This window comes from Micropterus salmoides, unplaced genomic scaffold (assembly GCF_014851395.1).
Source record: "Micropterus salmoides isolate LMB-PRFRI ecotype aquatic unplaced genomic scaffold, ASM1485139v1 Ms_hic_scaffold_20, whole genome shotgun sequence".
NCBI classification, from domain to species: domain Eukaryota; kingdom Metazoa; phylum Chordata; class Actinopteri; order Centrarchiformes; family Centrarchidae; genus Micropterus; species Micropterus salmoides.
The window spans coordinates 16,312,389-16,337,286 of record NW_024041151.1 but is presented as its reverse complement, the minus strand read 5'-3'; the positions used below and the strand labels follow the sequence as shown (position 1 = coordinate 16,337,286).

At 40.6% G+C, this 24,898-nt stretch overlaps 1 protein-coding gene across 3 annotated transcripts in view; it reads right to left on the bottom strand.

The window, feature by feature from the left end:
• unc5c (unc-5 netrin receptor C) overlaps positions 1 to 24,898 on the bottom strand; it is a 118,133-nt gene that overhangs the window by 11,656 nt on the left and 81,579 nt on the right. Inside the window, exons 4-9 of one of the 3 annotated variants that reach the window (XM_038733502.1) lie at positions 24,023 to 24,126; positions 11,294 to 11,474; positions 9,326 to 9,493; positions 8,897 to 9,061; positions 5,014 to 5,070; positions 2,082 to 2,273 (exon numbers count right to left, since the gene is read on the bottom strand). In XM_038733502.1, coding sequence (XP_038589430.1) covers positions 2,082 to 2,273; positions 5,014 to 5,070; positions 8,897 to 9,061; positions 9,326 to 9,493; positions 11,294 to 11,474; positions 24,023 to 24,126 — 867 coding nt within the window. The remainder of the gene's footprint in view (positions 1 to 2,081; positions 2,274 to 5,013; positions 5,071 to 8,896; positions 9,062 to 9,325; positions 9,494 to 11,293; positions 11,475 to 24,022; positions 24,127 to 24,898) is intronic. The other 2 variants (XM_038733503.1, XM_038733504.1) reach the window with 2 other exon arrangements.

Sequence of the window (24,898 nt, the reverse complement as noted above, 5' to 3'; positions counted from 1 at the left end):
CCGGGTAGGTACAACGATGGATGTTCAATAGCTGGGCTGAGTGGGTGGAGCGATGGCAGGGGGACCTCTCCACCCCCTCTCTGTTTTCCAACAACACAAAGTTTATAAATTATACAGATGTCAAAAAAGTCATAAAAGTTGTTCAGATATGACGGCCGTAAAATTATTTATTTAGTAGCAGTAGTAGTAGGATGTGTTTTTATGTCTGTGAACCACAGAATCCAACCTATCTGTTTAAAGCTGCTATTAACCTGTAATCAACTTAGCTTACCCTGTTTTCTTTTTGTTTGTCCTGTTTTTTGCTTCACCTTTTAATAGTTATCTTTAGTAGTAATTGTCTTTTTTACCATGTAAAGTGCCTTTAAGTACCTTTTAAAACAGTATATCAATAAATGTATTATTATCATTATTATTAGTAGTAGTATTAATACTATGTAAACATCAATAACTGTAGGTACTGCATAGGCATTGTAATAAATTGCATTACTGTTATGCATTTGGAGATGGGAGAAGATGTACTTTGAGCAGCAAAGGGCCACAGGTTGGATTCGAACCCCAACTGCTGCAACAAGGACTCAGCCTTTGTACATGGGGCGCACACTCTACCAACTGAGCTAAACACACCCCAATCACCATCTTTTTATGCATGTCTTGACGCAGGTTTGCACAAGTGCAGTCTAAAGAAAAACTGAATTTTTAGGGGTTTTTAAAGTAAGCCAATCTGTTAAGCTATACACTAGTTAAAATGCAAAAAGATTAAAATGGATTAATTAATATAACTTTGCTGACATTGTCAGTCAGTACAGACCCAGACATACAGACTGGTTTAGATTTGAATCAATCTATCATCATTAGATCCTGTCTTCTGTCAACTGTTTCAGATCTACTGATTTAGATAGCCACAAGCTAACATCAATATAATAATAAATATATTTGTAGAGTGCCTGCTGCTTACAAATGTTTTTACCCTGGTCTGGTGCTGGATTAGCGGATATCTTTGATGTGACAAGGACAACAACAAAAAGAGCACATTTAGCAAAGACTTTGGTTCTAAATACGTGCTGGGCATTTGCCCAAGCAATTATTTGTGGCATCTTTCCTTCTGAATTGCACAGTATTTTAAATATTACTTTCCAGCCTGTTTTTTTTTCCTTCTTTTTCCTGTTCCCCAAACCTCCAACTGACTATTTACAACACAATTACTCTGATCTGTGTGTGTCCCTGCTGTCTTTTTGTCCAGCTCACTGCCACCTGTCCTCATCCCTGCGGTCTTACTTTTAAGGCCTGCGTCACCAGCCCAAATCTAATTACAGTTTAATATGCAACATACAGACTGGCCTTATTATGCCTTAATGAAGGGGCATAGTTTGGCCTCCCATCACTACGACAAGCATTTTAATAGTTTCATCACCTTGCCTGCACAAACAAGCTGTCTGGTGCCTGTATTTCTCTCTCAAGCGCCCTGCTCATCTCCAGTCAAAATGGCTCATTTACATTCACATCATCACTAACACATATGTGCTGCCAGAGCAGCTGAGTCAAACATATCTCACCAGGTTAATGCTATGGTTTGCTAATGCAAGCAATCCCCAATGCCTGACAACACAGGTGTGACATCTAGGGCAGGGGATTGAACCTCAATACCTTTTCTGGCACTGACTGAAATGTGTCTGTAACACAGAGTATCAAGAACTATCAAGCACCAAAAGCTAGGACCGAATGCCCATTTGTTGTCTTGTTTACTTATGCTTCAGTCCGATTTTTGGCAATCTAAATGATGACTTGCTTATTTTAGAATATTTTATTTAAGCAAAGTTCTTGTGTGGCTGCTTGAGACAACATTGAATAAAGTTTTATGAACTGTGCTTAATGTGTGTCAGCTTAGCTTTGTTAAATTAACTAAAGAGCTGGAACTAGTATCAGAAGAATTCTAGTAATAACCTAGCCCTAGTGCCATTAGCTCACTCTTAGGTGATGTAAAAGACAGTGAATCATGTATGCATTTAGACACTACATAAAAAATGTTCACACAGACACACTCATAAATGCATGTGAACATATAAATCCATCCTGTGCCCCACCTTTGCGGGCAGTCTTGATGCTGACTGGCTGGAAGCCTCCGTTGAGGGCGGAGGAATCAATGATGTCAGAGTCGAAGTCGCGGTGGTTCTTCCTGTAGATGAAGAGCGCCACGACGACAGAGATAACCAGGCACATGATCACCGCTATGACAATACCCACATACAGAGCTACATCATCTGTGCTGGGGGCCACTAGGGGAGGAAAGAAAAAAGAGAGAAAAATAGTCTTTTAAGATCTCATATATTCACAGCAATAGTGTTTTCTTTCTCAATATGCAGGAGTGGTGATGAAGCCATTATCAGCAGACTAATATCCTGGTTTAAGATTGAGCCGGATATTAATAAACATCTACCGAGAAATAAATGTGTACAGTATATTTTTTAATTATGGTTAATGCTTGCCCACTGTGGCAAATACTCTGGGTGTTGATGAAATAATATGATATACGACACTCTTAATTGTCAAAAGTGGAAAGGGATAATGAGGCATGTTCTGCAGAATACTGAGAGTGACAACATTGGGTCTTTTTTCTCCTTTCAGGTTTGCTATCTTACCTTTATACTTATATCACACTTATATCTTACTCGGAAATCTGCTGAACAAAAGCAAGAGTCATGACTTGTGTATCCACGTTAGTAACAGTGATTTTCAAAGTCAACCTTAAAGTTTTCTTGAATGAAGTCATATTGTATTGTGTGTGAGAGGGGGGTGTGTACCATGCATCATAAAGATAATAAGAAATGTGAAAATAAAGATAAAGATGATAAACTCTGTGCACAACGGTGCAATTAATAAAGATGACTGCTCCAGTGCAATGCAATGACACACTGTCCTAACAAGCAAGGCTCAGAAGTGAGATCAAGAGTTCTGAAGACGGCGATATAGATGTTTTCATCTTCAAATTACCGTGCTCGGTGTTGGAGTTCAGAGTCTGTCTCTGTCTTTGTTCTTACACACTGCAGATACGATCTAGACATAGCACTGCATTTCTCAAATTGTCTTTCATCTCTCTGTCCCTGTCGGTCTTTCTGTCCATTTTCCATCTGGAGAAACCTCTGTGATTAGTAGGCCTGGCATGGATACAGTGGTTGTTAGAAAAGCAGACTCAGACAGGCACGAATTACAGATCAGACCTTTTAATGGATGACTGCTGACAGTCTGAACTCTCTATGGTGTTTGGTAAAGAATGTCCTTCACTGTCACTAAGTTGACAAATGGGGAGAAACTCTTCTTTAGAGGTAGTGAAATGCCAGAAGGCATGTGTGAGCCTGTATGTGTGCATCGTTCAACATATGTACACATTGTACATATCAGGGGGGCTTTGTAAAAAGTCAAAGGCTAAAGCATATAAAAACTTTTTTTTTATGAGAGAATAAAGTTATTTTGATAAGAGATACATTTCTGTTTTTGAGATAACTTGAGTATGCAAATTCAATAGAATCTGCACCAGTAGGTGGCAGCATCAGCCATAGAGCCATCCACAACACTTTCAGGGCAGGATGGCCTAGCATTTGTGTAAATTAGCCTCATGTGTCTCAGGGATACAGATGGCACTCAGTCTGTGTCTCTTGTGTTCTCTTGCACAACGGAGGAGGAAGGAGTAGAGGGAGAAAAGCAAGAGAAGGAAGTTTTTTTGTGACAATTGAAAGTCAGTTTTTTTTATCACATCCTTGGTCTCAAAGAGTAAAAGTGTGTAGCATCTTTGTCTTTAGTTACGGCATGATGTTTAATTACATATATGGATAAATAGGTTTTTAAATTACATCAAACAAATACAATATTCAAAGGTTACTCAGTTTAAAATCCATCATACAGTATTTTATGCTAAAAGACTACCCTATTGAAATTAAATTCATTATGACCTTCACCAGAGCATTCCCTTTCACTCACAGTTTGAACATGGTGATTTAAAAAAAAGAAGATTGTTTCTTTAGATTAAGATGTCCTGAATGGGCACAATTAAATAGGATCTGCGGGCTCTGGTATTGTAGTTATTTCAAAGACTTTATTTCCCTCAGTCCCAGGGAAGGACATGTGTGGCCTGGCCCTCTCTATTCAGCCTTTACAGAGACATCATATTAAAGAGGAGTGTCAAGATATATCCTCATATATGTTAGGCCTATAATCCTTCCTTTAGCACAGATATGAACAGAAAACAGAGGAGGGAGGCAATGATGAAAGTCTGAAAATGTAATTTCACTGTGCTTCCTCTGCCAAGCTTCCCTGCAGTTATTTAACATATATCCCCTCAGTCGAACGATCTCCCATCCACACTTTGATGATAAAGGCAGCAACCTGCTAAGTGTACGCATTAAAATGTATCACTTAGATTAATACATCCCTTTGAACATGAGCCATTGTCGCAAAGGGAAAAGTACAAGAAATGGAAATGAAGGGGATTACTGAACACTCCATTCTCTGTGAGGACACAAGACTTACAGAGGAAGGGTGAGATACAGAGAGAGAAACATATTAAAGATATAGACAGAGAGATAGTGGGTTAAATTCTTTGCAACACTCTGTGCCTGAGCTGACAGCGAGGCAAAGTGTCAGACTGAGGTTCTTGAGGAGCAACAGGGTAAAGGGCAGTGTCATCTCTGAGTTAGAGAATAGCAACATGGCTGTAAACAGGCAGCTGGCCAGCAGAGACACGTTATGAGAAAGGACAGGAAATCAAGAAAGAGGAAATTCCCTGAAGTTATCTGTAAAAACAGAATATCAGCGATGAAACACAGAAAGAACTGCAAACATTTTCTTGTTTTGTTTTATGTTGTTAGTGCAAAAATCCCAATAACAAGTAATGTTTTCTAATCATTTATCTGGGACTGCAAATTCCTTGTGCACAACCTGCCAATAAATTAAAAACAAATACAGACATGAGAATGAATGTAGAAATAATGTAAAAAAAAAAGATTAAAAACAATAACTCACATGAATTTCCAAAATCACTCTTGTCTTTTGCCTCAGAGGACTTCTGATATAAGGAACCTTGAAGAGAGGAAGGGATTGTGGGTTGGAGACAGAGTAGAGAGTAGAGGAGGAAAGGAAGGGGGTGGGGGGGTGTTGGAAGAGGGATGATGAAAATCAAATTTAAGCCAACAGAAAAACAAACTCAACAAATGAGACAGCAACAAACTCATGAGTAGGAGCGATGACACGGGGAAGCGATCTTTCTTGATTTGGCCCCTCCTCTCCAGATCTGTGTATAGAGTATAGAGATGGATGAGAGGAGTGTGGGGGACGTGGAGGTTCTGTGAGGGAGTGGCATGATCCATCAACTTGGCTTAGTGCCTCAGTAGTAGCAGGACTGTTGCTGGCAGGTGAGGGGTATTGGAGGGGCTGATAAAGTGTGGGCTCCAACAGAGTCAACAAAACCAGCAGCCCTGCAACTGCCACTGGAAGGTGGATGGAGAGGGTAGTCCATGGGATAAAAGGAACAATTATGTTAGGAAAGCAGGAAATGGAAAAAAAAGGCTGAGGGACATCGATTTGGAGAAAAATCCACATAGATGGCCCACTGGGCTTTTGGCAGGCTTTGTTGTGGCCACGTTATATGTTGAAGTGAAGTGGAAGGTAGTGCAGAATGGCTGCCAGGGATAGTGCACTAGTACACATAATATTCAGACTCCCTGGGACATCCATAAACAACTATACAAACAATGAAGTCCTTATTGGAGAGGGAGAGAGCCACGGGCAGACAAGCGGACCGACAGGAAAATCAATGGCTTGATAGATGGGGCTGGTGTGTACATGTAATCAGGCAAAGGGGGAAGCCGGGCTGGAGCAGGGGGAGGTGACTGTCAGGGTCAGTCTAACTGATGGCCCATTTGAACCCATCCCGTAGAGTTTATATTCATCCGTCTGTCTTGGGTATAGCCAGAGAAGCATGCTTCAGTGGGTGGGCTCTAAAGGAAGCCTAAGAGCCCCAGAAAGACAAAGATTATTCTTCACTGACAACATAGAGCTTTGGAGGCTTATAGTACAGGAAATCGTTGTCTGTGTTTTAACCATTACTTCCTTGAATATGGCAGATTTCCAGCCTCAGAGAAGGATAACATCATCTGGCAAAACGGATGTCATCATTAGAATAGCTAAAGGTTAACTTTTGCTCCTACTACTTCTTGATAGAAAATCTCTGTTCACTGAAATCAATGATTATACGCCAAATATATATATTTACATCAAATCAAAACTTCTCTACCAGTTATTAATATAGCATGAATAACCATGTTCTTGGAAGACTGAAGAGAACCTCAGAGTCATGATTTTCCAGTCTCTGGTGTTTGATAGCAATAAAGCATTTGCCCTTGCTGGAGTACGCGCTCCCCTTTCTCTACATCAATATGTCAAGAAAATGTCATGTCTGAGAGCAGGGTTGCCAAAGGCTTGGAAAACAACATCAGAATCAAGGAAGACTGACCACAGAGGGAGAGCAAAACAGAGATTTAGACAGGTCAGCTTCAGTGAACTGTGAAAGCTATACTCTTGTGTTAGAGTTGGGAAGTTCTATCTGAACAGGCAGAGTGCAACCTCTCTAGATCAATCTGTAGATGCTTAACTTTGTTAAATCCAACCCCCCAAACTCTCCGACAGCCTAAATGTGATAAACAAGCTGCAAAGTAAATTATAATGCAACTCTTTCCTTTTTGACTCAGGTCAGTTGTGTTTTTACAGTGTTCAGTGTTGGAGGCTGAGCACCACGAGTTCTATTTCCAGCTCTGATCATATCAAATTCCTTTGCCAGATTTCTGTGGTGGATGGCAATTGAAATGATTTAAATAAATTCAAACAACAGAAAATAAGATCAAGCTGCAACGGAATCCTGAGACACGTGTTTGCTCAGACCCCAGCCCTAGACTGGAGGGAGCAGATCAGCAGTCCAAGGTGAGTTCGGATTGCACACAACTTCCATTCCCAATCATATTTGCCATAATGTGAGCTTTTAGATAATGGGCCGTTCTCCTAAATGCTAGTGGAAATGGTCATTAGCATTGACATAAGTGGCTTCACCCTCTTAGCTTCCAAAAAAATCAATTCCTGAAATGATCCTAAATCTATATCATTATGGCTTTATATTCTCTGCAACTGGCCATCAATCTACCGAGAACTAATGCTTCTGAGATATGCTGAGTCGCAGAGGCCATGTGGTGGGGTGGAGAAGTGTGGGGTGAACGTATGTTGTGCCGCAGAGGGAAATAAAATAAAATGAATAAGACAAATAAGCGTAGGTCTTCTTGTAGATTGCTCCCCGATGTTTCTAAACACTGTAGACATTTGACTTTGGCTATAAATCAACTAATGCATTCCTCTAATGCTAACATTAAATGAAATCACACTGAAGTCATAGTTTCCTGTCAGTCCTCAGTACATATGGACACACAGTACAGTATGTGTTTACTATGGACAGAGACATGCAGATCCATCAGCCAGCTACGTCTAAAGATGCATATTGACCGCCAATGTGATGTCAACCATAACCCATAGTACATCATGTCGACACCATACTTCATACCCGTTTACAACCCCATGGTGTAGAAAAATCTCAGCTCAGCTGCACACAGTGATGGCCAGCTGTATTAAATTCTAAACATCCAGCAGCCGAGCCTCAGTTATTTGATTAGTGTCACAATCACCATCTGTAGAAGGTTATACACATGATGGAGGCATCTGTGACAATGTGCGGGTCTAACACCTTCAAAGATGTTTATTGGAGAGGATTTTTATTAAACTAGACTCAGAGCTTAACTCAGTTACTGTGCAGTCTTTCCAGCTACAATATCTCCTTCTCATCTACTTTATCTTATTATTATAGGCACAGAAAAGAGGACAAAGACTGTTTTAGTAGATGAAGTTCAAGGAATCTAATACTTCACCCTGTAGCTTCTTAACACTGCAGTAAACACACACATGCACACACGCGTGCACCAGAGCAACTGCAGCATGATTCCAATCTGCGAATGTATTATAAGGGAGAGGGAGCAGGATTTTCTGGCTCGGCTAAACTGCGTGGCTGTTTTTAACTTGCTGGAATAAAGAGAAGCAGAAAACAATTCGCTGCCTGCAGGAAAATATCTGGCTGCACCACAAACTAGCTTTGGCCTTTTTATGTTAGCAACAAAACAGTAAAACCAATAGAAGAACTGTGACTTATGAGAAAGAAGTACTGGTGCGTCCTGGAGCCTTTTGAGTACTTTCTCATTGTAAGAGCAGATCATGATGGACAATCCATGCTCACTCTCCAACACATGTAATTGCCAGCTCAGGAAAAGGAGCAAGTCTACACTTGTGCCACTTTGTGGCCACGTGTTTCCTCTCATTGGACCTAAAGAATCCGGAGCTTTTAAATTAAGGTAGTAATCAGAGCAGCCTGGTAGTGACCCCCTTATGTAATTACAATATAATCACTTATTATTATTTTAAATATAACTCCCAAATGCTTAGCCTGTTACAGGGATAATTTCTTAGAGTACTTCCCCATGTGGCCAAGTTTTTATTTAACATATACTTGCAGCAGTCACAGGAAACACAGGAAAAGATGTGCAGTGGTTTCTCGCTTTTATCCAAAAGCTTTTGTGTATTATGCACGTACAAATAAAGACATTGAGTGCAGAGAGAAAGGCGTTTTAGAATGTCTTATTGTTTATGTATGAGTGAAGTAAAACAGAGGAGCGAGAGACAGGGTGAGAGTGTTATGTGGGGATGTGAAACACAGCGTGATGATGAAAGAGCAGAGTGAAACTCATGGTCAAAGGGTGAAGACATTTCTTTGGTTGGCAGGTCAGAGAGAGTAGCAGAGGATTAGTCGGGTACTCACTCTGCATGCACAGCCCATCGGTGCAGTTCTTGGACTGGAGCACCATACCCTCACAGTCCTTTCCACCGTTTTTGGGTGCTGGAGCGCCGCATTCTCTCCTCCTCCAGTGGGTGCACTCTGTCCCACAGGTAGACCACTTACTCCACTCTGTCCACAGGCCATCCACTACCACACAACAGACAGGACAGACGAGGATAGAGTGAACGAAATGGCAAATGAGAAGGCAAACAAGTGCATGAGTGGGTGAGTGGAAACATGATTGAGACAGCGGGAGATTTGTGGGAGAGAGACACACACGTAAGGGTGGAGGCACAAACAGAGCGAAATATGCAAACATGGAGTTGTATCATATTTTATGTATCTAGTTTTTGTGCACCTATACCCTTTCTACCCACTCCTAAGTGGGTGTATTGTAATTTTATGCCATACCTGGGCAGAGAGGATTACACGCCAGCTTCTGGATGCCTTGCCCTTCACAGATGGCACCGCCGTTGAGTGGAGCTGGGTTGGTACAGCTGCGAGTGCGTTTCTGGTAACCACGACCACAGCGGCTGTTGCACACTGACCACTCTGTCCATGTCGACCATCCACCATTAACTGGAATAGATGGTGATAAAAAAGTGTTAAACTATCACTCAGACTGATTGCTGCTTGTTTTCTTAGCTCATTTTTGGATGGCTTTATGAAATGGTAATTTATACAGCATTTTTTAAAACAAGTGCTTTGCTAAAATGATATAAAACCAATAAAATGCATAGACATGAAATAAAATATACAAAAAATAAGACGAAGTAAAAAAACAACTTAACAAATTAAATCAAAAACCCTAATACAGTAAAAGCACAGAGAGGCACAGAATAAAGACATTACATTTGGATTTGATTAGGGTTGTCTTCAGTGTGACCTATCAGTAACTACATCATTAACTAGAATCCCTTGAGTCTTGGACATATTGATACACAGTCATCTGCCCATTGTAAAATGTATATATGGGGTTTTTGTGTTTTGACCCTGAAATCTCGGGTCATTACTTTGCCATGCAGCCAGACAGTAAATTCTGGTCAGATTGCAGCATTTTCCATTCACTGATTCCTCCTAATGCCTCTCTTCCCTCTCTCATCCATCTCTGTCAGCGACTAAATCCAGTGTAGAGTGACACCAGGGCTTGTGGCTGAGAACAAGTCTGTGGCATTTGAGATGGTGGAACAGGGCCCCTTGGAGCCTTCGACTTTCAAATGTGACATGCTTATGAGTGAAGCCCAAAATATTGGACTCTATGGGAATACTGCCAAAGCCCCACACTTCTTTACTGTCTGCTTTCTTTCCTCCATGGATTATGGATCTATCTTCTCCCTCGCTATATGCCTCTCTCCGTTTTTTTTTTTTCTTTCAGTGCCAGCTTGTGCTCCTGTTTCCAGTGCCCTTGTAATGTGTTGGTCAGGAGACCACTGGGCTAAAAACACACTGCCTGTCCTTCTCACTTTTTCAACTCTCCCTTATCCTTTGGGTTTCTCATATTGCTACATAGGGGAGTATGTGCGCTTACACGTACTGCAAAACAGTGCATAAATGACAGCACAAACTGATGCAATGGCTTGGTGTACTTTCTCTCTACTTATTTGCATTGGTGCCAGGAAAGCTTTGCAGAGACAACGACCCTTGTCCCTGAAATCAGCTCTCCTGGATTTACAATTTGTGTTTCTATATCACCCTTACATTGATCCTCATTTGTTCTCAGTGTTCACTTATCTTTAATTAAAGTAGATAAACAAATGAACAAGGATGCTAACAAATCCTCCAATCGGAGAAGTGAAAAATGAGGATGAGGATTTTATAGATTTGAAACCTAAGCCAGGTGAAATATCAGTTTCAAGCATCTATTCACTTTTGTCTTGGGTGTGCATCCATCCACATGCATGCAATACCTCTTTGTTCATCTGACTATGCGCCCCCCCAGCAGGTTCAACTTCACAGCCGTACTGTGCAATGACAGTCATGTTAGTTGATGTTAAGGAGACAGTGGGTGAGTGTGTGTGAAACCACGGCGGGGGTCTCTTTAAGTATGGCTCAGCCGCATCAGCACCTTGCTCACAGTTCAGAAAATCACAAATCTTCCATTCTTTGCACATTCTTCCCTTCCGGCAGGAACAAAATGAGTAAATGTTAGATGCCGTAGGAGAGAGGGGGATTTGCTTTATGCAAAGTGACTTTGAAATTTGTTTTATTTTGAGTAGAGTTGACTTCTTGTAGGAATTCAAGCTCTTCTCTCTGCTTTGAATTGATCTCTCATGTGCCCAGTAAGGAGGCTGTCTGTTTGCAGGTCCGGAGATGTGAGGAGAGTAATGTTGGAGTAATGTCTCATTGACTGTGTTGCTCAGTGTTAAGATAGTAGTTTACCATAGACAATAACTGTGGCAGTGGTGCTGCGTCTCTTGGCCACGATGTTCTTAGCCACACAGGTGTAGTTGGCAGTATCAGAGAGGCGGGCCTGTTTGATGATCAGGTTGTGGTCGATGGTGATGTAGAAGTTTCTGTCATCTGCAGGATCAATAACCTCCTCGTTCTTCAACCACTCCACCTGGGGTGGGGGGGGGAGAAGAAGGAGAAGAAGAAGAAGAAGAAGAAGAAGAAGAAGAAGAAGAAGAAAGAACAGACAGATTGCTCTGAGACAACAGCAAAGCATTTAAACAGCATTTTAAAACAGAAGTGAGAGGATGTAATGTTGACCTCATTAAATTGTAGAAAAATCACAGCAAAGTGTTTAAACATCTATAGTTTTTCTCCGCCTAACCTCTCATATAGCAGTGAGTGCCGGGATAACTGCACAATTGTTTACGTCTCTAAGGTCCTACTACAAAAAGTCAATATCTATCATGCTCTTTTTATTCTCCTCCTAGAACAAAGCACTACAGTAACAGTAGCACTGACAGAAAAGAAAACTCTCCACAATTTCTGAAGCTGAGAGGCTCTCTGACCTTTCCTTATGAGTTCCATTTCTCTAAATGAGACTGATATTGAACTGGCAATATCAAAGAACAGGGGACCATTCAGAGCCTTTATTTGGCTATAAATCACCAAGATCCTTTTTCTATTCAAGAGGTGTAAAGGTTTGGGAAAGAATAACACATGCCGCCTCACACTCTGCAGCCACTTTGATTCCAAATATTTCCTGGTTCTCTGGTTTTCTTCAAAGAAGCTGCCCAGTGATGAGGAGGCCTGGCAAATAGCGAAACTTCCTGTGTATTGTGATATCCCATGAGGAGCAGGGCCTGATAAGAGATAAGACACTAAGGAGCAGTACAGGCCAAGATAAGCAGGGTGTTTATAAAGGGTCTTTCTCATGAGAGATAAAGTATCTCCAAAGAAATGGGGCAATAACCTGATATAAGGCCTGCCAAGACAAAACAGTCTGTGGGTTCACTGTTGTTGGATATCTTAAGAAACAACACATACACGGCATGAAGTGGTGCATAGACGTACAACACATTGGCCAAGACCAGCATTGTTAGAACTTTCTCAGAAGAGAAGATGGGCTGATTGTGACATGCACTGGGTTACATGCATCACCAGCTTCACTAGTATCTGTGTTAGCTTGAGATGACAGATATCAAAGATGCCATCAGCATTACACCTCAGCAAGGTTGCCTTCTCTCTCATCCAGTGGGAACACACTGGAGAGGCTGTGACGAACATATTTTCAATACTTCACTTCCCAATTATTTCACACTTAACCTCTTCCAACCCACCTCTCCTTTAAATTAGTGCATACAAAACGTGCATCGTGCAGCTCATGAGACACCTATCGCCATGACAAACTTACATCTAAACAAATACTGGATGCAAACTTAATATCAGCAGAGCTTTACAGTAAACCTCTGTAAGCAGGATGTATATTCTCTGCTGATTTGCTGTTTATGAGTGTTTTCCTCCATAAACTTGTCAGCTGAATCAATCTGATGGAGCCAGGAAGCATACGATTCCCTCACAAGCTGTCTACTAGCTGAAATTAAACCTCTCTCTCAGACACAAGCACAGTGCAATAAAGTTCTGCATGACATAAGTAAGGATGTATAAGAGATGCACAACATCTGTCAGTCACTCACAGCCTATTTAGACATCATCTTCATTTCTTAACATGATGCATGAGAAGAGAGCAACTCTTGCCACACACACAAAAAAAATTATATTAGGCAATGATGATTTAATTTAATTTATTAAATTAACTAGACAGGAATTAAAGCAGATTTATTGTCACACAAGTCACAGAGAACTGTACTATGAAGACACAAAAAAATCTTAGCTGTGTTAATAGCAGATGTTTATAATTATTGCCTTTGCTCACTGTGTCACTGTGTGACATATGCACAAAATTGACAATTGTCATTCCCAGTCAAAAGCAATTAGCTGGCTATGCATTTTCTTTCACATGAACTATTACTCATTGTTGATTTAAATAGATACTGGTCAGTGTGTCTTATTTCTGTGAACTTAAACCTTCATAGCGCATTTTTAATGGTTACTCCATGAATTTAAAGTATAAAGCAAAACATGTCCATTTATGATAGTTTTATCTAATTAGACATTACAGTATCGTGCTCCTGAATTAGATTCAGCTTTAATTGTATTGCAAATCTATTGCGACACTTTTTCAGGATTGTGCCAGAGGAATTAACTATTTTTCTTGTTACAACATCACCATCAATTTTTAACATTGAATAAAACAAATACGACAAATATTACCAGAGACCAGAGGCCCTAGGTTTAGAGAAAAAAGATTTGACAGTGATTTTATTGTCATTTTGTGTGTCCTCTGTTCCCTATGTCATGATGAAAAGTGAGGGAACATAACTCCGATAAAACAAATAAAGATTATGCAAACAAGAGAAATGATGGATTTGTTGACATGATAAATATTTTGTCTTTTAGTGCTCACATCAGTGTGTGCAGAGCAAAGGGTATTAGGAAGTAAAAGGTTTGTTCTTCAAATAGAGATTGGCAGTTTATACAAAGAGATGGATATCACATTTTGCACCAATCACAGAGGCAGACTTTCCAAACGTGCTGCATTCAGATGTCAAGAGCACTTTTATATGAGAAGGTAATTAAAAATTTAACAAAAGAGCTTTTCAGCGCAGATGGAGGGGTGGGAGGGCGACAGAGAGAAATAGAAAGTGGTAGAAACTCATGTCAGAAGTAGGAACGTGTGCGTAAGAGAGCAAAAGTGAGCAACAGTTCACCCATCATTTATTCTGTAGCGACTATAATTGGGACTCATTAATAAAACCAGAGATGAAAAGGTAAGCCAATCTCTACACCACACTTGTGAAATGATTTCAAATGATTAAAATTCCGAAGACTACATCTCACATAGCACTTGTCCAACTTTCTCTCATGCCAACAGACTCAAACATGCACACAGAGATACACAAACTTTCAGACACATGCAAACACATACACACACACACACACACACACACACACACACACACCACACACACATTCGCAGCTCGTTAGTGTCTGATTGGCAGTGAAACATCCGGAGAGGTAATTGGCATATTTCTTGTCATTAACGAAGGGAAATTGCCACATGTCAGCTGTCATAAAGGAAGGGAGTCTTCCTGCCTGGTCGGAGGCAGCCAAGTGACAGAGAGAGACAGGCAGAAACCTAAACCTACAGAGGGAGAGTAGACAGACAAAAAGAAAGACAGGTAGGCACAAGACAAAGACGATGAGATAGATGAGTGAAAAGGAGAGCAGGTGCATGTGCAGGAGGACAGTCACTAGTGTGCCAAAATATATATGATACATCATCACTGAGAGGCAAGGACAGAAAAAGACAGGGAATAGATGGAAAAGGTTACAAAGAGTGAGAAGGGAAAGGGAAAGACTAAAGCAAGAAAGAAGAAAGAGATCCAGATGAAAAGAGACAGCTTCTTCATCTTTTGAGCTGTGGAAAATTCACAGAACAGGAAATATAGGGTGGTGCTGAGAAAAATAATAAAGACAGGTTTGAAAAAGTGATGTCAAAGGTGGTGCTGGATAACGTGGAGAAGGGAAATCATTGATGTTCATTGAGATGAATCCATGATTACAGCATGCACCCATGTAGTAAATCCATACAAAGACATTGTGCACAGGCGCCCTGATTCATTAAAGTGGTCCAGCAGACAGAGGATTCCAAAGGTAGCCTGTCAACATCTTGTTTTAGCTGCAGTGACCTGTGGGTGGCATTGCCTTTTACACAGATTGAAACTGTGTCCCATTATAAAGACTAGAACCTCTGAAATTTGCATTTCTAGACCAAATATGAAACAATGGTTTGACGGGGCTTCTCCAAATGTGAACAAGAAATGCAGCTTTCTTTTGACCAAAATCGAGCATTGTGTGCTGGTCAGTTTTTAGATTATCCTCATCAAGTTTAAAAGTTATAAAATGTCACATGACAAAGCTGTATCGACCATGAAAAAGCCACAGCAAGGTGTAAAATGGGAATCAGACAGTTTGTTGTTGAAAGGGGATGCTGGAGCAGGCCATTAGAAAATGAGGGATCAGTCAAGTGTAAACTAGAAGGTAGTTTGATTTGATGAGAAGGGCTGAAAATTGGGATTACTTAGAAGTATGTGATGACTTCTTTAGTTACATCTACAGCAGTGGTGCAACATGAGGTCACCACTGAAGATGCACTGTTTTACCTATTTCGTCTTTTTACCATTTGGCGGCGGTAGTGATGGGAATTACGGCTCTTTCAAAGGAGCTGTATCTTTCTGAGAGCCTGCTCTTTCGGCTCTTCATTTAGGACCACTTCTGTTTAGATTATAATCAACTTTATTGTCATTATGCAGAGTACGGGTACAGAGCTAATGAGAGTGAAGTCACACAGATATCATGCATTACAGTATATGTGAATGTATTAACAACGTATAGAAGAGAAGTAGATAGAGAGATAGAGAATGGAGAGTGCAAATGTAAGGATGTAAGTACAGTATTAACAGCAAACTATGTATATGGTAGGTATTCAGAGTATAACAACAAATAGAAATTAGGTTACATATATAGTGGGTTAATGTACAGTAATGTTATTAAACAGTGTAGGGGTTTGTTCATTCACTTCAAAGAGCCAGCTCACAATCTTTTGAGGGACCATGGTGGTCTATGTCCTCATCCAAAATAAGGACCCAGCTTCAGTGTCTTTCAACTGTCACTTCTCCCCCTACAAGCAAACACAACAAGCAGCAGACCTGGCTGCAGCAGCAACGTAGGAGTAACCACTGAGTGGGATGTTTCTGTGCTCTGCCAGGGTGTGCCAGCACAACATTAATTAGCCCAATATACAGAACACACTGTATACAATCCACTCACTTGTTAAGAACCAGTGCAAGGCAAAACCATTCATTACTCATTGCTGTTGTGTCAGAAATAGAACGTAGAGCAGAGTGTGGGGGTGGAAAGGGGTGTGAAAAGGAAGAACAGGGAGGAAAAAAATGTTCCACAGAAATGTAAGAGACTCCTCTACAGAGAAGTCATTATGAGCTCTTCTGCTTCTCCACATGAAGTCTAACTATCTAGCCAATGTAATTTATTCATTTCCATTTTCTTCACAGCATATATGCGCTCCAGGCTTGAATGACACACCTGGAGAATGAGCCACAAAAGGTTACAAACTGATTATTCAATCATTCACAACAAGACAACAAGCCATATGCTCTGCATCTGCCTCCATGACAAGTATGGAAATGGGAGCTGTATAAATATTAACAAGCTGAAATGCACTAAGGTGTGATATCTTGAGATGTGATGGGAAAAATGTCTGTTGGTGTGTGTATGCCTGTATTACTTGCTTGTATCTATATCTGTTATGTGTGTTTGTGAGGGTGTATGTGGTGGAGCTGGAATAGGATGGGGTTGGGCTGAGGAGGGAGGATGAGCTTAGGTAACAGAGGTGGAGTTGGAGTGTTTACTACTGCAGAGGTGTCCATACAGAAGACGGATCACTGAGACTGGAGCCAGGAGTAATGACCTCCTCCAGCTCAGTCCCCCCTAAAGCTCTCCACAGTCTCCTGAAGGAGGATAGCCATTTCTTAAACTTGCTCCAAGGACAGCCAGACACATCCCTGCTGCAACACAACTCTCTCTGTTTTCTCTTGCACAGTTCATATGCACAGCTATATGAATCACTCACTACCTTCAGTAAAACTGACAAAGTTGGTGAAAGTTTATCTTTTCACCACTCTCTTCATGACTGTTTGGTAGTGAGGTATAAAAAAAGGAGGAAAAAAGATTGAAAAAGGTTTAAAATTGTGAGCATAGATTTTCCAAGGTCCAAGAGTCACATTTTGATGGTGATGATGTGATTATGGGATTTCTGCCATTATACTGTACATTTTGTTTTTCAGCCAAACATTTTTTATGCATTCACGTGTGGGTGGACAAGCACAAGCTGGCTGCAGAGAGGCATGACAAACACACACTATTTTTGTGAAATATTTAATAGTAGTATAAACCAATACTAAGGCTGCAGTTTGCAAGCGGGAGAACCATGTGATACACTACGCATGCAGTCCTTGGTCTCCTTGAGTCTCCTATGGCCTTTTAGTTGATAACTCCACCAAGGGAGAGGGTTGATAGAGGTCAGAACTCTCTCGGTATACAATACAACCTACAGGAGCAGGATAAAAGTGCTGGAATCGATTCACAACTTCAGTGCAAACTGCTCAAAAATCATTTTAAAGTGAGTAAAGAAACGATTTAGACCTAAAATGAGAACTTTCTCATTTATGTCTCATTCCGATGTTAAATGAAAATACCACCTGGTATTCAGCAATTTACCTTCCCTATGAGTCAAGGTTGCACAGAGAATTTAAAAAAAAATAATTTTATGCCCTTTTGGGAAGTGTAAACCAAGAAGATGTGTTGTTGTTGTTTACTTCAAGGGCTTGGGAGCACGCTGTGATGGCAAAACCAGTGATTCAAAACACAAATATGGCAAGGGTTTTCAATACATACAGTAAGTTTGTCTCTTAGCCCATATAGTGCATCTAGTAGTTTTGTGATTTTGTTTTCTGGTATAACTTTAAATCTTTGCACCCTTATAGAGGCCTAGGCAGAGCATCCCGTCTATGGCCTACAAAGATTCATATTTTCATGTGAATGTTTGTTAAGGCCTGACCCACTGGAGGTAACAGTAGAAATGGCAGTGACAAATGTTGGACTATTCGAGTAAATCACAGCCTTTGCACAGGAAAACTGCAATGATTGACAGGTGAGTGCCTGTAGGGCAATCTTTGGTTGGTTGCCACAGGGATTTGGTTTGGCCTCCTGACACCTTCTCTCCCATGGGAAACCTTAATGAAATCACACTTCCTGTTTCACCGGGTACTGAAGTGTTGTTAGTCTTGACATTCCTGGCCCCCCTCATAACCTCACTGTGCACCATTTTGACTGGGAGGAAGCACTCAGCTATTTCTAGACAAGGTGACCTGACGAGCCGGCGCTTGCTCTATGCCTTCACTTCGCCTATTAAGTGGAACTGGGCCTAAAATCAACAGTAATGACTGACATTTACATGGTTTGAAGCGTGGAAAAGACGGATAGTGGATCTCCATAAAGTGCCACAGTCAAGATATTTGAGCTAGATTTAAGAAATAGCTCATGACGAGCCGTGGTATACGCTTATTATATCACAGTTAAGGGGCATTGTTCAGCCTGACGTGAAAAGAAACAGAAACATTACAATTTGACTTTGATTTATTTCATCAATAGATTTGGATATTTCTTTCTGAATACAAAAAGTAGTTCCACCAGGCTGCCGGTACATAGGGCATGACGGTTGCTCAGCATCAAAGGCTAGAATTATTAGAACAATTTATTTGGGGCGGGACATTAAAAAATGTTTGAAGTGCTACAGCAAAACATTAAATGTTGAACTAAATGATTATTGACAAGTTAGTAACATTACTTGGCATTAACAAATTAGAGACCGATGTAGAGCATTTTCTTGCACAAGGATTTAATGAATAAAAACAACCCACAGAAATGGAACAGCTGTAACGGGTTTTAATATTCAGCTAGTGCTAAAAAAGTATAGGCCTACTATTATATGAAATTCTAATGAATGTAGGATTTAATATATAATTGTTATACAAAGAGTAAACTATTAATTAAACATTATAGTTAATAAACATTTCTTTATTTAATACACTCATGTACAGTTCCTCCTCCAGGTTGTGGATAGAGACTCTGCAGTAGACAGATGTACATTGAGCCGGTGCCAGGATGCCAATATTTGCTGCTTCTAGCTGCCTCCTCCGTAGAGCAACTTGTTTCCCTTGTTCTGTTTTACATCTATTTTACTTGTTATTATTATAAATATTGTTTAACTTTGCTCAAGTTGAGAAATACACATTTCAACATTTCAGTATTTCGTGCATTCCTTGATAGCCTAATTAAGCAAGTAGACTCACAGTACCATTTGTTTCATTATAATCGAATTGCAATCGCAAATCACAATATTGTCCACAACAATCACAATATGACTTTTTCTTGCAGCCCTAGTATAGATTGACTTTGGTAACTTGTACTTGGCTTGCATGTTTTGTGAGGTGGAGATGTGTGTGCTGCATTGAGGATATTACTCCACTTTCTCTGGTCCTCAAGTTTTGGTTGCCAATAGCTCTGTGTCCACTCACAGTCCTAATCTCTCTCATTTCAAGATGTGCATCCGAGGTTTGTTTGTGTATTTTTGCCTGTGTTTGCTTGTGTATGCTTGCTTGCATATTCTTAGCAACATTGTTGCCAGGTGATACTGGGGTTGATAGAAATGGTACTGATACTGTGCCTAGTGTTACTTTCTAACGTTACTTTGTCGCAGAGTGATACGGATCAGTGCAAAGGAATTCAATGTCATAGCCGTTGTACACACTCATTACACCACTACTATGAACCAATCAGATTGCTAGATTTGATTTTATACATAACACTCAATGCTGAGTCATTAGTGGTACATTTAGTCAATGAAAAAGTGAGGAAACATAATTTGAACTTAATAACAAAATCTACCGACCCTTTGGATTCATATAACTACATGTGAAACCCTTGCATTTGACTCTGGCAGCAATCCTAGCTGTTTAAATTCATCTGATTTAGTTTCCTCACTTCTCTGGATGAGGGAGTGTGAAGTAAAGATATTTGTGTTTCCTGGCTTTTCTTTTCAGTAAAGCCAATGGACTTAATCATGGCAGCAGGGCCCCTTCCCTGCAGAGCATCAATGACTCGTTACCCATGATAACACGGCAGGACCCCGGCTGACTGAGAAGATGCCTGAATTAAAATCCAGCTTCCATGGAAACAGGCTCAGCAGCTCACTGTGCTGCATCACCTCTGAACTCTTGTCTTTCTCCCAGGGCTGTGACAAGTGCTCTGAAGTGGAGCTGGAGATGGAGGGCATGGCGGAAGAAAAGAGAAAGGAACAATAAAGCTGTATTCTTTCACAAAGTAGATTTAAGTCCACTTCATCAGCCTGCCACATATGTTTCAGTACGAAAAGAGGCCACTGTTACTTCTGTAGAAACCCTTCAGATGTTGATGAAAGAGCTTCATGGCGGTTTTCAAAAAGAAGGATCTGCGTTGAGTTGATCTTTACCTTTATTACACTATCTATGGGCAGCACTCAACAAGTAAACCCAATAACACGGAAACCAAGCCTTTCCTGCCAAATCACTCCCTCTCCCTTCCTTCCTAGAATAGCCTGAACAGTTACATTTTCCTTCTGATCTTTATTAAGTACATATCAAATATTCATGGATATGGAAACATATAACAATGACTTTTAGGGAGCCTGGTGAGTGTCTAATGTATTCAGACCATACAAGACGTTCAGATGACTGAATCCTTGTGGTATTTCAGAAACCTCACTTGCAGTATTTCAGTCCTCCAAGGCCAAAGTTCCATTGGTAATGGTCACAAGGAGAGCCAAAATAAATGCCTGCTGCTTGTTTTCTTTGCGTGTGTGTGTGTGTGTGTGTGTGTGTGTGTGTGTGTGTGTGTGTGTGTGTGTGTGTGTGTGTGTGTCTGTATTCCACAACTCGGGGTCTATCTGTACATCAGAAAACCAATGTATCAAGTGTGAACCTGTCAAATAACCTGTCAAATATATATAAAATAATATCTGAGATGTCTGATGGGAACTGTTTTGAAAAGTTGCAGCATCATCACAGGAGCAGTCCTGATAATTCAGCATAATGTTTGGTTTTCAGGGCAACAGCCTCCCCAGAAAGCCAACAAAGACTCAAATCCATTTAAATGGAATCACAGAATGTCATTACTGTGGTAAACCATCGTAAAAACCTATAATGTAAATCATCAGAAAACTAGGAAGACAAAAGAGGGAACACAAGATTGATGCTGGATAACATCAAATAGTGCAGTTCCACTTTGTAATCTGAGATCAAAACTAATTGTGATTGACTCACTTTGATTCTCCCGAATGTTCATAGCTCTGAGAATGTACGTGTGTGTGTGTGTGCGTGTGTGTGTGTGTGGTGTGTGTGTGTGTGTGTGTGTGTGTGTGTGTGTGTGTGTGTGTGTGTGTGTGTGTTCGTGTGTGTGGGTGAGTTACTTTGGAAAGTCATTGTCTAAATAAGCCGCAAAAATGTGGCATTTTGGCTGATCTCAACAAAATACCTTCCTTAAAACTTCAGTAAAAATACTAACACCTATAAGAATAAGAAAGTGTCACTGGTTGCAACCATTTAACTAATTACAATGTTAGCAGGGAAGCTATTCTTACTGAACGTCATTTTAGTGCCATCAACAATGACAAGAGAAGAGGGTGATAGCTCCCAGAACTTTGTAATATGTACAAGTTTGGATAGCTGTGATGAACCTAAAAGACAGAATAACTCATTTTTGAGTTTGAAAGGAGGAAGCACAAAGTCTTTCTTCCATTTCATCAGCAGTGAATCTTCTTTTGCCAGCCTGTTGGCCACAATTGCACTATTCACTCTATATAGAATAGATGAATAGACTTTCAGTGCTCAATTGAGTTGTTCTCAGCATGTTATCATGTGTGCCTGAGCATGCAGGCTTGTAATGTCCTTCCTAGGTCTTTGACATGTGAACATGCGATGCGACCATACAGTACATGCAAAGTCAACACAGTATGTGTGTCCTTCTTGTCTTTAACATGAAAGAATAACTTTGGAGCCTGCCACAGAGCACAAAGTCCATCACATACAGTCCACATGATTTCACAAAAGTGCTGTAAGAGCATGGGTTTTATGGCTTAGCCACAGCCTGCCATCCTGCCAGCCTCTCCCTCGCTAGGCAAAGGCCTATAAAGGAACCACAGAGCGAACTGACAGCCCACTGGAGGCCTGACAACAACCCACTGGATCCAACCCCGACAACCCTCAACAGCTCTTCTCCCTCTGCCTTCAGTATCTCTTATCCTCTCTCTCTATATTTTGTTTGTCGTAGAGTGGGTGAAATATGACAGATCTTTCCTTCACAACGGCTGCTACATATTTTTGCAGATTCATATGTAACCACAGACTTAGCCCATCTGCTTTCTTTCCAAGGCTCTTTCTCTGGCGGGCTTCTGTGAGAAAAGGCCTGACAAACACAGATGAAAAAGCAGCATTCAGTTTTGTCCTTTTTCCTACTGAGGCAGCTGTTTGAGTTAGAAAAAAAGAGAGGAAGAACAACTTGTGGAATGGAACTGTTGTCTTTTTTTTCTTTTGTAGCCATGAGGTAAGTGTGAGTAATTAAAGAAGCTGAAAAAGTGCCTCTGTGCACACATAAAATTTAACTCGATTATGGAAGGAAAAGTAAACAGGGAAAACAATCTCGTCAGAATACAGACGAATGCAGAGAGAATAGTAAACAATCTGTTTATGCTTTTGGCTACATGTCATGGTAAGAGGTGACACACACAATTGCATACCTTTACCCATATAGATCTGGGTTGCCACAGCAACTCCATATCTCAAAAAACATAGATGTGTCATGATTGGACCCCAGCTGAGTCTTTAATGGCTGTACTGAGCCAATCCAGGATTGACAGTGGGACCTCAGACAGTCGGCAGAATCACCAGTACTATATGGCTGTCAAAGCAACACTATCAGACTGAAGCCTGGATTGTATAAGGAGAGTCTGCAGAGAGCCAGTCCCAAACTTTCGACCATTTAGCCTGTCAGCACTTTCAGCAGGGATAAATGCTGTGCAGTTCCACTCACTTAACTCTGCTTTTCCAGGTCAATCACAAGCCTTTACAGAGTTCAGTCCCTACATCCCCAACTCCCCCCAACCCCAAAAAAAACACCAAAGCCCCCCACCCATCAAACCAACCTTTCATCCTCTATTTATGTTCCTGCAATCTCAACTGAGCTTTTTCAAATGCAGCTATAACAGTGTTCTACTGTAGGGCAGGGAGGAAGTAGAGCAAGGAGGAGATATTGGCTGAGCTAAGGTAAGACAGGGACACAATTGGTTTTATTCTTTTTTCCCCTCAGCAGATAATTACAATTTTCGCTCCTATGACCAAATTGCAGTGACTGGCCGATGTTCAGGAAATACACAAACAGCTTAAATAGCCCAGGCAGTGGTGGAAAAATGTCCTTATCTGTTCACTGGACTGTGTCAGAATTATTCAGTGTTATTTAATTGCAAGTTATGAAATGGGTATTCAAAACGTAGGCAAGTTCTGCAATCAACACAGTTTTCACCTTTTTAAGTTGCATAAAAGAACAGAACCAGTGACTGGCATTTCCCATATAAATATAATGCATGCTAACAAATACATACGCGAATATACATATACAATATACGGAAATTTTAGCTACCCATTAGATACTCTTTTAAAAATCACACCAGAAATGGTGGCAACATTTCAGCAGAAACCAACACCAAAAAGTCAGTGAAGCTCTTCACATAAACCTCTTTTCAGACTAGCCAGTTTATTGGATTTGAGGCAAGAACTTGTTGCTGGGCTAAGTATGGATAATCACAACTGCCTACATTTCTAAGGGAAACTTGTATAAGTGCATATTAGAACATATCATTTCAAACAAGTAATCTAATTATCCTGACAACTACAGTGCCGGCTCAGTGAAATGCCTATTGAACTTTACCTCAGCAGCGGGGATGCCTTCAGGTGGGCGACACTGGAGCAACACTTCCTGTTCGAGTGACACTTCCTTCCCAAGAGGTTCCTGGTCAAACGTCTTCCTCAAGTCTACAATGAAGAGACAGAAACACATTTTGTATCAATATTTACCATTATATGATTGACTTGTAGATGTGAGGACTGTTTTGAGAACTATGGTTGAAATTAAATGCTAAGTCAGTCAATAATAGTATCGGTAAACTAACATTAAATCTTCAAAAGAAAAGGCAGACTCATCAATAATAATTGCCCCATGTGCAAAAGCAATGAATAACAATGCGTATTTAAATGTTAGAAACAGTAACTGAGATTTATGCTTTCTTTCTATCACTCCCTCACCTACAGCACGAAGATAAACTTGCCTGAAGTCGATCTAAGGGAGAGGCGGAGAAGGGGATCACTCGCCCTCCAATGAAAAACCAATATTTTTGTGGTGTGAGAGCCCTGATAGAGAAGTGCAGGGCAGGGATAGTGGAGCTGACAGGGAAGGATTACTGAAGGTGTCATGCTACACTGGGACCCGAAGCCCATTAGACATATATCCTCACCTGCTGCACAGACTGAGACAGGAGCATGGGCCTCATGCACAACAACAGAGGAGAGGAGATTAATGGGGAGTTACAGTACTACTTCGGAGTTACTGAAGCATCAAATCTACAATCAAACCTCCAAACTCCACTGATACCATTTCCACAGCCTTTGCAATACTCCTGGAAAACACACTCGTAAACTTTTTTACTGACAGATTTAATCTTAAACAGTAACCACGTCCAGCGTGTTTCAAAATAGCATGTTTTTCCTATTCAAAAATTCTACATACATTTGAATTTTCCAAAATCAG